A 15,226-nucleotide genomic window follows, 5' to 3' on the forward strand; every position below is an offset into this window, starting at 1 on the left:
GTAACAACAACTATAGTAATTAATCTATTGTAGTGGTTCTACAGTTGCTACGGTAACAACTATAGTAATTAATCTGTTGTAGTGGTTCTACAGTTGCTATGGTAACACAACAACTACAATGATTGTTTTGTTGTGGTGATTCTACAGTTGCTATGGTACCACATAAATATAGTAATTAATCTGTTGTGGTGGTTCTACAGTTGCTATGGTAACACAACTATAGTAATAAATCTGTTGTGGTGGTTCTACAGTTGCTATGGTAACACAACTATAGTAATGAACCTGTTGTGGTGGTACTACAGTTGCTATGGTAACACAACTATAGTAATTAATCTGTTGTGGTGGTTCTACAGTTGCTATGGTAACACAATAACTACAGGAATATAAACAAATGAGCCAGAACTGTAGTTTTCTACAGCTGTAGAGTATATTATACTACAATAGACCACAGTTTACTGTAGTAAAACGAAAGTATGCTACACTATTTATCTGTTCACTGTAGTTTATACTACAGTATGCTCGAGCATTCATTAATAGAGTAGTAAATACTATAGTATAATACACTTTACTATAGTACGGCCCAAGAACACTGTGTTTTCTGATTATTCTGCAGTTCAGTCACCTTCAGTCGCTCTAATCGTCTCGGTCTCGTCTGCATTTGTTTACACACTGAAGCGATCGATGATTATTGATCATGTGACACAGAAGCAGACGCTCAGGATATTAATTGTGTCTTATCTGATCTCCAATGTTTCAACTAAAGCTCTTTTTTTCCCAATCGCTCCGAGTTTGAGTGAAATAAAGCACAAATCCGCCTTTGTGTGTTTCTCACAGTGTTGTCGAGCCGCCGCCGCCGGCTGTTTGTCGAGTGTGAAATTGAAAAGCGTCTCAGGCTCATGTTGATTTTAGACTCAGTAATTGAAATAGTTTGGGAGGTCACAGAGAACTGGAAAATCATCACCATCCATCCTGAAACACACACTTCACCAAGCATTGAGGAAGTCGTTTCAGCTTTTTAAAGTCTTATTTGACCAAACACAAAACAAAATAACAACACAACACAGAAGCACAAAACGCCAAAACACACAACGAAAAACCAGCCCGAGCTCACGAGGAAATGTGAATATGTACGCTCAGAAAAGTAGCTAATTTGTATGAATTTATTTAATTATTTTTAATGAAAACATATTGTAAAATGAGGCGTACAGCCAAACCCCACCCCTAAACCTACTCTCATTCATGGATTAGCTAATCAGAATAAAATATACAAATGAGATTGTATAAATAATATGAATTAACCACTAAATCAAATAGTTACGAATTGTGTGAGATTGCGTTGACAAAAACACATTAACAAAAGTATATATAGAATAAATATAGCTTTTTAAAGTTGTAATTTATCAAACACAAAACAAAACAACACAACACAGTAGCAAAAATAGCCAAACGCACAGCAAAAATTAGCCCGATTACACAAAAAAGTGACTATTTTACATATTGTCAGAAGAGTAGCTAATTTGTACGAATTTATATGAATTGTTTTGAATAAAAACATTTTAAAAGGAGGCGTGTCCTCCAACCCACCCCTAAACCAACCAAATGTGACTATTTGTTCAGAAAAGTAGCTATTTGTATGAATTTATATGACTTCATTTGTATGAACTTGTATTTTAAAAGGAGGCGTGTCCTCAAACCCCATCCCTAAACCCACTCCTTATACAATGATTAACGAATCATACTAAAATATGCAAATGAGAGTGTACAAATTAATACGAATTAGCTACTAAACCAAAAATGTTGACAAAAACACATTATCAAAAGCATACAGTATATAGAATAATAAATATAGCTTTTTAAAGTTGCAGTTTATCAAACACAAAACAAAATATAACACAACACAGTAGCATAAAACGCCGGACACACAATAACCAACCGGAGCTCATGAAGAAACCTGACTATTTTACATATTGTCAGAAAAGTGGATGCTTGTATGAATTTATATGACTTAAATGAAAACGTATCTTAAAAAGTAACCCCAACCGTAAACCTCCCCCTTATACATGGATTAGCAAATCAGACTAAAATATGCAAATGAGATTGTACAAATGAATACGAATTAGCCACTAAATCAGAAAGTTACGAATTGTGTGAGAATGCATTGACAAAATGCATTAACAAAAGTAAATATAGAACACATATAGCTTTTTAAAGTCAAAGTTTATTAAAATAAATAAATACACAGTCGTATAAAATGTCAGACACACAACAAAAACCAGCCGAGCTCACGAGGAATCGTGACTATTTTACGTATGCTCAGAAAAAAGCTCATTTGTATGAATTTATATGACTTCTTTTGTATGAACATGTATTTTAAAAGGAGGCGTGTCCTCAAACCCCACCCCTAAACCTGCTCCTTATGCAAGGATTAGCGAATCAGACTAAAATATGCAAATTAGAGTGTACAAATTAATACGAATTAGCTACTAAACCAAAAATGTACAAATTGCGTGAGATTGCGTTGACAAAAACAGATTAACAAAAGTAAAAATAGAATAAATATAGCTTTTTAAAGTCATAGTTTATCAAATAAAAAATTTAATATACACAGTCGTGTAAAACGTCGGACACACAACAAAAACCAGCCCAAGCTCACGAGGAATCGTGACTATTTTACGTATGCTCAGAAAAAAGCTCATTTGTATGAATTTATATGACTTCGTTTGTATGAACATGTATTTTAAAGGGAGGCGTGTCCTCAAACCCCACCCCTAAACATACTCCTTATTCAAGGATTAGCGAATCAGACAAAAATATGCAAATTAGAGTGTACTAATTTATACGAATTAGCTTATAAACCAAAAATGTACGAATTGCGTGAGATTGCGTTGACAAAAACACATTAACTAAAGTAAACAGTATATAGAATAATAAATATAGCGTTTTTAAACTCACAGCTTATCAAACACAAAACAAAATATAACACAACACAGTAGCACAAAACGTCGGACACGCAACAAAAACCAGCCCGAGCTCACGAGGAAACGTGACTATTTTACGTTTTGTCAGAAAAGTGGATAATTTGTATAAATTTATGACTTGATTCATACGAAAATGTATCTTAAAAAGTAACCCCACCCCTAAACCTAACACTTATTGGTGGATTAGCAAATCAGACTAAAATATGCAAATGAGATTGTACAAATTAATACGAATTAGCTACTAAACCAAAAATGTACAAATTGCATGAGATTGCGTTGACAAAAACAGATTAACAAAAGTGTATATAGAATAAATATAGCTTTTTAAAGTCATAGTTTATCAAATAAAAATAAAATATATACAGTCGTATAAAACGTCTGACACACAACAAAAACCAGCCCAAGCTCACGAGGAAACGTGACTATTTTACGTATGCTCAGAAAAAAGCTTATTTGTATGAAATTATATGACTTCGTTTGTATGAACATGTATTTTAAAAGGAGGCGTGTCCTCAAACCCCACCCCTAAACATACTCCTTATTCAAGGATTAGCGAATCAGACTAAAATATGCAAATTAGAGTGTACTAATTTATACAAATTAGCTACTAAACCAAAAATGTAAGAATTTCGCGAGATTGCATTTACAAAAACAGATTAACAAAAGAAAACAGTACATAGAATAATAAATATAGCTTTTTAAAGTCACAGTTTATCAAACACAAAACAAAATATAAGACAACACAGCAGCATAAAACGTCGGACACGCAACAAAAACCAGCCCGAGCTCACGAGGAAACGTGACTATTTTACGTTTTGTCAGAAAAGTGCCTAATTTGTATAAATTTATGATTTAATTCATACGAAAATGTATCTTAAAAAGTATCCCCACCCCTAAACCTAACACTTATTCGTGGATTAGCAAATCAGACTAAAATAAGCAAATGAGATTGTACAAATTAATATTAACTAGCCACTAAATAAAAAAAAACGAAATGCATAATACTTCGTTGACAAAAATACACATTAACTAAATTAATTAGCCCCCAAATCAAAATTAATCCTGTGATGTGTCTATTGCGCATGCGCAGATTGCTATATCGATGCTAAAACGATATATATCGTGCAGCGATTAGCAGGATTCAGATAATAACGCATTAAGATCTAACAAATGAATTATCACCTTCTTCACAGATTAGCATGAGTCTGCATATTGACATTTTTCCAGGCGTCAGCTCCTCATGTTCAGATGATTTGCTGTGTGTTTATACAGGAATGTATCGTGGCATGAACAGCGGGCACAGATTCATCTCGCTGTGCAAACAGACGCCCACCGACGCCACATCAAACGCTGGCACCGCAACACAAACGGCCATTAGGATTACAGACAGCGAAGCGGATTAGCGTCCGTATGCTAACAGCTGAGACTAAAGCTGCCTGTTCCAGTCAGAGGAAGCCATTCACAAGCGCACCGAGGAAAAGACTTACACACGCATTACTGACAGTTCACCCATTAAGACAACATTTAATGCTCCTGTGAAAATAAAATAAAAACTGTAGATGTTCGTTTTTAGTCTGCTAGTTTTTAGGATATTTATAATCTAGTGTGATAAAACAGTGATAAAATTTGCATATAAAACTGAAATAAACATCCAAAGCGTGACGCTTGTCGCTTCTGTCTAAATGGATCAATGATATTTTTCCTGTCGCCTCATACTTCAGTCTCTCATCAAATCTTCGGACCAATCAAATGCTCTCTAGTATCTAAATGCCCCGCCCCTTTCTTCTCATTGGCTGTTCATTTGATGCACTTGAGGATCAATCACTCTTACATGCACAGCTGTGATAAACTAAACGCTATTGGCTGATTTTTAAAAGGGGGAGGGGCTACTTTAAGTCCCGCCCTCTCTTCATGTTTCAGTTGAGATTAAGTCCAACATTAAATAAAAACTGCACATTTCCAGGCACATCATGGGAACTTTAAATATGTGAAGCTTCAAACCGCATGTAGATCTGTGGGTCTGGAATAACCGTATCTGTCCTCAGGAGCTCACTGTGAGCAGATGGAGAACAATTCGGATCAGTTCATCTTTATCTGTGTGACGTCAGAAAGATGCAGATCTTTGGATCGAGTCTTTTCTGTAGTTTTAGGCTCAGTCCTAAGTGACTCTTCGCAGGGAGTTTGATTGACAGGCAATCCGGCCAATCATAACCAAGATATTCTGTGGCAGAATGAATAAGGAATATATATTCAGATAAAGCTTGAAATCTCTACTTTAATATAAACAAAGTACACTAGAAAACAAATGTTCTCTGGTTTTATAATCTGTATGAACCGAATGTGAGGTACAGTCCATCCTATCAAACGCACAACACATGACAGCAACTACTCGAACACCCACAAACGTGTAAACAAGTCTTTTCTTGAGGAGATTCACAATCAAGACCAAGATGGGAACTACTTCAGAAGAGCAGCATGAAAAAAGACTAGTGTAATTATTATTTAGTGTGGCGGCGCGGTGACGCAGTGGTTAGTGCTGTCGCCTCACAGTAAGAAGGTCACTGGTTCGAGCCTCAGTTCTTCCCGCGTTCGCGTGGGTTTTCTCCAGGTGCTCCGGGCTGGGTCAGTTGGTGTTTCTGTGTGGAGTTTGCATGTTCTCCCCGTGTTGGTGTGAGTTTCCTCCGGGTGCTCCGGTTTCCCCCAGTCCAAACACATGAGTGTGTGTGTGTGTAAATGAGGGTGTATGGGTGTTTCCCAGCACTGGGTTGCAGCTGGAAGGGCATGTGCTGCATAAAACATATCCTGGATAAGTTGGCGGTTGGTGACGCGGTGGCACAGTAGGTAGTGCTGTTGCCTTACAGCAAGAAGGTCACTGGTTCAAGCCTCAGTTCTTCCCGCGTTCGCGTGGGTTTTCTCCAGGTGCTCCGGTCTCCCCCACAGTCCAAACACATGCGGTACTGGTGAATTGGCTAGGCTAAATTGTCTGTAGTCTATGAGTGTGAATGAGTGTGTATGGATGTTTCCCAGAGATGGGTTGCAGCTGGAAGGGCATGGGCTGCGTAAAACATGTACTGGATAAGTTGGCGGTTCATTCCGCTGTGGCGACCCCGGCTTAATAAAGGGACTAAGTCAAAAAGAAAATGAATGAATGAATGAAGTTGGCGGTTCATTCCACTGTGGCGACCCCTGATGAATAAGAGACTAAGCCAAAGAGAAAATGTAAATGAATGAATGAACTAGAAAGCGGAGCTTCATTCGCCATATTAACCGTTACACTTTTGCCCATTCAAAACTATACTCGTGACATGTCTTGTGTACTCTATAGTCTTTAGTTAAGAGCAGTGCACTTCGCTTTTTATGTTACTAGGCAACGACTGTCTTGGTGCTGGAGCGCATAACGTTGAAAACACAAGGTTTGTCAATTCATTCAATTAGCATCAAAGCTTTTACATGCTCACCTTCCGTGTGCATGAATTGAAAACGCAGCTCTATGGTGCGGGTAGCATGGTGGCGCAGTGGTTAGCACTGTGGCCTCACAGCAAGAAGATCGCTGGTTCGAGTCCCAGCTGGGTCAGTTGGTGTTTCTATGTGGAGTTTACATGTTTACATGGAGTTTACAAATTGAGGCGTGGGAATTGATCAACTAAATTGGCCATAGTGTATGAGAGTGTGTGTGAATGAGTGTGTATGGGTGTTTCCCAGTACTGGGTTGTGGCTGGAAGAGAATCCGCTGTGTAAAACATATAGTTGGTGGTTCATTCCGCTGTGGCGACCCCTAATAAATAAGGGACTAAGCTGAAGGAAGTTGAATAAATGAATGCTCTGTGGCGCTTGCAACGTGTGTTAGTGATGATATGATGCTGATGATGTGTGTGTGTGTCTGTGTAGTTGTGGTGTCCCACTTCTTAGGAGAATATTTACATCCTCACCCCATCAAATTTCCAGGTCCAAGGGGAGAGCGAAGGGGTATAACAAAATTGAGATGGGCCATAGTGTCAGTAAAGGCTCTTTTCTGGACTGTTTTCATTCTGAAAGTTTCTGCAGTTTAATGGTGTTGTTTATAATAGGAGATAAAGCAGATCTTTGGTCATGATGAAACCAAACTGAATCCAAGAAGTAAACAAAACTCATGCAGAGAGAGGCTTCAGAGGAGTGTGTGTGTTTGCGCGCGTGTGTGTGTGTGTGTGGCTGATAAGTAATGATGAATTACAGTAGAATGTGCAGCTCTATTATCTAAAGGTCAGGGTGTTAAGCTGCAGGTTTATGGTCTGATTTCCAAGAGCAGCTCATGGCCTTTTCTCATCTCTCTTCTGATCAGTTCTCCCTCATTCTCTGATTTTTCACATGTTTTCAGATTTCTCAACCTTTACATCTGTATTTTTCATCCTCACTAAAGACTAAAATTTCTTCTGTTTTTCTGCCCTTCACAAAGCTCCACAACTGCAGTTATGAAATCAAACTCAATCTGTTGATTTATTCCTATTTTGGGAGGGGAAGACCTGACAAAGAGGAAATATCCAGTGAGCGGCAGTTCTGTGGGCGCAAATGCCTTGTTGATGCCAGAGGTCAGAGGAGAATGGCCAGACTGGTTCCAGCTGATAGAAAGGCAACAGTAACTTAAATAAGCACTCGCTACAGCAGAGGTCTGCAGAAGAGCATCTCTGAACACACAACACGTCCAACCTTGAGGCGGATGGGCTACAGCAGCAGAAGACCACACCGGGTGCCGCTCCTGTCAGCTAAGAACAGGAAACTGAGGCTACAATTCACACAGGCTCACCAAAACTGGACAATAGAAGATTGGAGAAACGTTGCCTGGTCTGATGAGTCTCCATTTCTGCTGCCACATTCAGATGCTCGGCTCACAATTTAGCCTCAACAACATGAAAGCATGGATCCATTCTGCCTTGTATCAGCGGTTCAGGCTGGTGGTGGTGGTGTAAGGGTGTGGGGGAGATTTTCTTGGCACCCTTTCTTGGCTTTCCATTAGTACCAATTGAGCATGGTGTCAACACCACAGCCTACCTGAGTATTATTGCTGACCATCTCCATCCCTTTATGAGCACAGCGTCTCCATCTTCTGATGGCTACTTCCAGCAGGATAACACACCATGTCATAAAGCTCCAATCATCTCAGACTGGTTTCTTGAACGTGACAATGAGTTCACTGTACTCAAATGGCCTCCACAGTCACCAGAGCTCAATCCAATAGAGCACCTTTGGGATGTGGAGGAATGGGAGATTGGCATCATGGATGTGCAGCGAACAAATCTGCAGCAACTGTGTGATGCGATCATGTCAATATGGAGCAAAATCTCTGAGAAACATTTCCTTGCTGAATCTATGCCATGAAGGATTAAGGCAGTTCTGAAGGAGAAATGGGTACCAATCTGATACTAATAAGGTGGCCGGTGAGTGTAGACCTTAAACTAACCCATAGCACTAAACCTAAGCTTCACCAGCATTTAAATCAACCAATAACATTAAACCATTTACTAATCTCAATTGACCCTTAAACCAACCCATACCACTTAACTAGTTTTTAACCAGCTTACGGCATTAAAACAGTCTCTGTACTTACCCAGCCCATACCACTAAACCAGTCCCCTAGCCTAATCAACATTTAAACCAACCCACAGCACTAAAAGAGTCTGTAATTATAGCAATACTGCATGAACATACAGTAATATGCACAATAATTACACGTGGGACGTTTTAAAGATGATGAATGTGTTCAGCAGGAGATCTGAAAATACTGAGAGTTTAATTAAACAGAAGTTTTCACACAGAGCTCTGCAGGATCCTCTTAGTTTTAGATCTTTACAGACTCTCTAAAATAATAATATTCATTCGACAGAAGCTGAACAGGAGTCTTCATCTTAATTTTAACATAACTCTCTGCAGTTTTTATGAACAGGAATGGAGGTCAAATCTGTAAGCCATTAAATGTTTTGCTCCTACAAGAGAAGGACTGTGAGATTAATTTAATTGGCCAGCACAGCAGACACCCAACTACACAGTAAAAGATCACATTTATATTTGATGGAGTGTGTGAGCGCAGTCTTACAGCAGGACTTACACTCTAATGAAATGTGATATGAGGTCAGAATGTGCTGTCACAACACTGGACACATAACAGATCTTAATTCCTCCTGTCAGTTATTTAATCAAGTCTGAGCTTCAGACCGCCAGCGTTCATCTCCACAAATGATGACTGAGCTCTGAGACGGTCCACAGCGCCGCACGTGTGGGATTATTATTGACCATTGAGTCAGATTCCTCTGTGATGAGATGATGCTTGATGCTGATTTGATTCACTGAGTCATCTCTTCCTTCTCTGTAAGTGTCTGTTGATTCTTGATTCTCTCAATTAGATGTTGGTTTGATTCATTGAGTTGATTCATCTTTCTCGAAGATGACTCGATGATGATGCCTAAATCTCACATTGAATTGTCAATGATGTCAAGATCAGTCAACTGATCTTCCTTGATGATGATTCTTAACTCTCTTGTTCAGTGGTTAGTGATGAATCTCATTTCGTTTAGATGTTGGTTTGATTCATTGAGTTGATTCTTCTTCCTCAGTGATGATTCTCAACCTTTTTCTGTTCAGTTGTTGATTTAATGCATTCAATCGACTCAGTCACGATGACTCTGTAGATGCCTGTGATGATGCTTCACTCTCTCATTCAGTTGTTGGTTTGATTCATTGAGTCGACTCTTCTTCAGTAGTGATGATTCTCAACTCTCGTTCTGTTGTTGGTTTGAATAATTGAGTCGACTTATCTCCCTCCATGATGATTCTCAACTCTTTCGTTCAGTTGTTGGTTTGATTAATTGAGTCGACTCTTCTTCCTCAGTGATGGAATTCAACTCTTCGTTTCACTGTGATTTGCATTAATGAGTTCGCTCCTTCTTCCAGTGTGATTTTCAACTCTTAGTTCAACTGTTGATTTGATTCATTGAGTCGACTCCTCTTCCTCAATGATGATTCAACTTTTTTGTTCAGTTAATGGTTTGATTCCTTTAGTCGACTCTTCCTCAGTGACGATTCTCTTTCGTTCATGTATTGGTTTGATTCAATGAGTCGACTCTTCTTCATCAGAGATAAATCTTAATTCAGTTGTTGGTTTGATTCATTTAGTCGACTCTTCTTCCTCAGTGATGAATCTCAACTCTCTTGTTCAGTTGCTGATTTGATTCATTGAGTCGATTCTTCTTCTTCAGTGATGATTCTGAACTCTTTCGTTCAATTGTTGATTTGATTCATTGAGTCGACTCTTCTTCCTCAGTGATGATTCAACTTTTTTGTTCAGTTGTTGGTTTGATTCATTGAGTCAACTCTTCTTCCTCAGTGATAAATCTCAACTCTCTCGCTCAGTTGTTGGTTTGACTCATTGAGTCGACTCATCTCCCTCCGTGACAATTCTTAACTCTTTCATTCAAGAGTGTTTGATTCATTGAGTCGACTCTTCTTTCTCAGTCAGTGATGACTCTGTAGGTGTCTGATGATGCTCGAATCTCTCATCCATTTCTCTTTTGCTCAGTTTTGATGGTCATCATGGCAGCATCATCTGTGGTCGTCCATGGAGACAGTGTTACAGTGTCTGCACATCTGATCTCCTGCTCTGTGGTCCGTCCTGAGAGCCGGATCTCTTAAAACCGCGGCGCTGAATCAATGATGCTCTGGAATGAGAAGTGATGTGTTGAGAATGAACAAATGTGTGTGCGTTCAGCCGTTAAACAGAGCGATTCGTCTCTCTTAGCGAGCAGTCATAGATCTTTAGGGACAGCGCTAAACACATCGCTTCTGCAAAACATGCCTCTGCATTCATACATCATCTGGTTGAAGATCAATCTGCAAAATCAATGTTGAGCATCTTGTTTTATTTCACACTGAGCTCTAGAAATGACTTCTGCTGATGAGATTATTGTGTTGGAGTGGTGTTGCAGTGATGCTCTGGCTCCACCATGTGGACACACACACATACTGACAATCAAAACACAAACATTTATACTCCAGTCACGTGACAATGATTGACGTGTGTCATTCTTCATTAAATATTTCCTCCTTGTATATTAATTATTGTTTTCAACACACAAAGCTGTAAAAATAGCACTACAGTTCATTACTAAAAGATGCAATTTTATATCCTCTATTTATTTGACATTTATTTTCAGCTATTCGAAAAATTTACTTGCAAGGATTTTCTTTGTTATGATTAATTCTGTGAAAATTTTATCATGTAAACTATAAGATGCGTATGCTAAATGTCATATTAAACTAAAATATAGCATCATGCATTCATTTATTCATTTTCCTTCAGCTTAGTCCCTTTTATTCATCAGGGATCGCCACAGTGGAATGAACCGCCAACTATTCCAGTATATGTTTTACATAGTGGATGTCCCTCCAGCTGCAACCCAGTACTGGGAAACACCCATACACACTCATTCTCACACACACACACACACACACTCATACACTATGCCCAATGTAGTTAATTAATTCCCCTATAGCGCATGTGTTTGGACTGTGAGCACCCGGAGGAAACCCACACCAACACGGGGAGAACATGCAAACTCCACACAGAAACACCAACTGACCCAGCTGGGACTCGAACCAGCAACCTTCTTGCTGTGAGGCCACAGTGCTAACCACTGCGCCACCGTGGCATTTCTGTGTGGAGTTTGCATGTTCTCCCCGTGTTGGTGTTTAATATGCATTAAAAAAATTCAGGAAAAAATGTGTTCTATGTATATTCAGACCACGAGTCCACATATATGGACATCATTTTTCTCTCAAAGTACATCATATCAATAGATGAGGCTTAGAGTTTTAATCTAATTAGCTTACAATAAGCCCAAATAGCAAAGAGAAAAAAAAAATGCATGTAAAAACACCTTGGGCCTTAACAGGATAGGGGAATTGATGAACTAAATTGTTGTGTGCGTGAATGAGTGTGTATGGGTGTTTCCCAGTACTGGGTTGCAGCTGGAAGAACATCCGCTGTGTAAAACAAATGTCAGAATAGTTGGCGATTCATTTCGCCGTGGCGACCCCTGATGAATAAAGGGACTAAGCCGAAGGAAAATGAATGAATTATTTATTTATTTCATAGTTTATACTTCTGTACATGCTTATTTTGTTAAATAGGTATTATATTTATTATAAAATACATTACACCTTATTGGCATCCTTTGAATCTAGCAATACCTGTGTCATCCCTGTGTCATGATGCACATTTGTGTCCTGATACGTCACAAAAACTCGCACAGACACACATGTTGGTATTGCTGTGCTTGTTTTATATCCCGGTGAGGACTGAATGCACACAGACACGTGGGGACAAAACTGAGCTCCCCGTGGCTTTGAATCAGACACAATGAAGTATTTTGAAAATGTTAAAATGCAGATTGTTTCCTGATGGGTTGGGTTAGAGGGGTGGGGTCGAATGATTAGTAGTTTTACTTTCTGAAAAACCTCATGATGTCCCCATTTCTAAATAATACAGAGCAAGTCACCACCTTCTTACAATATCTGTGTCATCCCATGTCATTATGCACATTTGTGTCCTGATATGTCACAAAAACTCGTACACATACACACACACACACACACACACGCACGCACAGATGCGGAACAACAAGTCTGAACAAACTCCTGTGCATTACTTCCGAATGTTTGAAACACCTCCGGCCTCCAGCGCCTCCTCCCGCCGCTCAGAGCCGCTCCTCCCGCCAGACCGGAGACTCAGACCGGAGACCGACACCGGAGACCCGCCGCCGCACCGCACCGATGACCGACAACGAGCGAGCGGCCAGAAACCTCAAACACGTCCTGCAGAAACCGGGGAACGGCAGCTGTGCGGACTGCGGAGCCGACAGTGAGTTTCAGTTTACACACACACACTCACTACAACCAGCCGGACTTCAGACATGACCGAACCTGCGCGCGGATAAACACACACACACACACGCACACGGGCGACACTCACCTGAAACACAACGCGCCGCACCACAGCACGAGCTTTAAATAGTCTATTTTAACAGTGTGTTTTAAATAGCTTATAGCTAAATATGCTGTATATTGTTTTAAGCGATGATAGAGTTAATGAAGTCGGCATTGGATATTGTTTTAAATCAGGCGCATACGCTGTGTGTGTGTGTGTGTGTGTGTGTGTGTGTGTCTGTGTGTGTGTTTGAGTACAGGTATAGGTTTACAGGGACGCAAAGTTGTATAATGAATTAGTTGTACTCTATTAAGTTGGTTTGCAGACACACACCTCACGTCTCTGTAATTCAAAATCATTAAAAGTCCAAATTAAAAATCTAAATGTTTTTAAAATCTGTCTAAAATTGTCCACAGGTTTGGGTTTACGTGGTTTTCACTGTATAAAATATATTACGCCTATGGGCAGTGTCCCTGTAAACCATATACAAGAGTGTGTGTGTGTGTGTGTGTGTGTGTTTTGTGAAATCACACTGTAAACAATCTCAATTTACATCAATCAAACTGACTAAAATATTAGCTTAAACTTTGTATAACTTAAACAATTGAGTTGAAACCTGATAAGCGTATTATAATGAGTGAAAGCAACAAAAATATTTTGTCATAATTTAGTTTACAATGCAGGACACAAATGTGTATGTCATGGGGATGATACGATCTGGAGAAGGTGAATTATGAGGACATTGTTGATGTGCCAGTTTTTCAAAAGGCTCATAAATAAAACATAATAAGATTTAATTCTGTTCAGAAAGTAAAACTGCACAGTCTCCTGTAAGGGCTTGGGTTAAAGTTGGTGCAGAGTAATAGAAAATATAGTTTGTACAGTATAAAAACAGTGGAAACCTATATAATGTCCCCACAATTCACAATATAAGAGCAGGTGTGATTTGAGGAAAAGTTTAAAGCAGGTGTACCGTGTTTTACTGTGGTACTGCAGTCGGCCGTGCTGTGAGCTTGTGTTGGACTGCTGAACGGAGATCAGACTCTACTGAAGGTGTGGTTGAGATTTCTTCATGTTTCTTGGAAGAGAGGGAGAGAGTGATATGGGGATGTGGAGACGCAGATGAAGAAACAGGAAGTGTGTGTTTCTGTAAAACGTCTGTCCTCAGATCTGAAATCTAAATCCCCCTTTTCAGGTTGGCTATAGAAGAGGGTCTTTGCTGCGGTGTTGTAGATTAACCGTTTTTGGTTCCCCTGAGAGTGTGTGAGGATCTTATAATAATCTTTGCTCATACTTTATTTGGAGGTGTCATTAATACAGTGTACATATTCATTAAGCTACTGTCATTCATTCATTTTCTTTTCGGCTTAGTCCCTTTATTAATCAAGAGTCGCCACAGCGGAATGAACCGCCAACTTATCCAGCACATGTTTTACGCAGCGGATGCCCATCTCTGGGAAACACCCATACACACTCATTCACACACATAGACTACAGACAATTTAGCTTACCCAATTCACCTGTACCACATGTGTTTGGACTGTGGGGGAAACCGGAGCAGGAAACCGGAGCACGCGAACACAGGGAGAACATGCAAACTCCACACAGAAACGCCAACTGACCCAGCCGGGACTCGAACCAGCGACCTTCTTGCTGAGAGGCGACAGCAATACCTACTGCGCCACTGCGTCGCCCCAAAGACCTCTGAACCTGACGGGATTTTAACACGCAACCTTCTGATCTGGAGTCAGACGCGCTGCCGTTGCCCCCACAAGTTCTCGCCTAAGCTACTGTGCAATAATAAATTCAAATCTTATTTGTCACATACACAGTACAATGTGCAGTGACATGCTTATTATTCATTCATTTTCCTTCGGCTAAGTCTCTTATTTATCAGTGGTCACCACAGCGGAATGAACCGCCAACTATTCCAGCATATGCATTACGCATTACGCAACGGATGCCCTTCCAGCTGAAACTTCCAACCTAGCACTGGGAAATCACTCATTCACACACACACTCATACACTATAGCCAATTTAGTTCATCTATTCCCCTATAGCGCATGTGTTTGGACTGTGGGAGAACATGCAAACACCAACTGACCCAGCCGAGACTCAAACCAGTGACCTCCTTAGTGTGAGGCCACAGTGCCACAGTGCCTCCCCTTTATACTTATTTAACCAATTATATTCATATTGCAGGATGTATCGCAGTAATCCAAATATCACAATGTCAGTATTTTCCAATATCGTGCAGCCTTAATTATAAGGTAAAAAAGCTGACAAGTGTATTTT

The 15,226-nt window shown here is 39.8% G+C and overlaps 1 protein-coding gene across 1 annotated transcript in view; it reads left to right on the plus strand.

Annotated features, from left to right (window-relative positions):
- Nucleotides 1-12,651: 12,651 nt before the first annotated feature.
- zgc:92360 (uncharacterized protein LOC436988 homolog) overlaps nucleotides 12,652-15,226 on the plus strand; it is an 18,452-nt gene continuing 15,877 nt past the window's right edge. The window contains exon 1 of the mRNA XM_056459223.1: nucleotides 12,652-12,864. Coding sequence (XP_056315198.1) covers nucleotides 12,777-12,864 — 88 coding nt within the window. The 5' untranslated portion in view covers nucleotides 12,652-12,776. The remainder of the gene's footprint in view (nucleotides 12,865-15,226) is intronic.

Source organism: Danio aesculapii, chromosome 6 (genome assembly GCF_903798145.1).
Source record: "Danio aesculapii chromosome 6, fDanAes4.1, whole genome shotgun sequence".
NCBI classification, from domain to species: domain Eukaryota; kingdom Metazoa; phylum Chordata; class Actinopteri; order Cypriniformes; family Danionidae; genus Danio; species Danio aesculapii.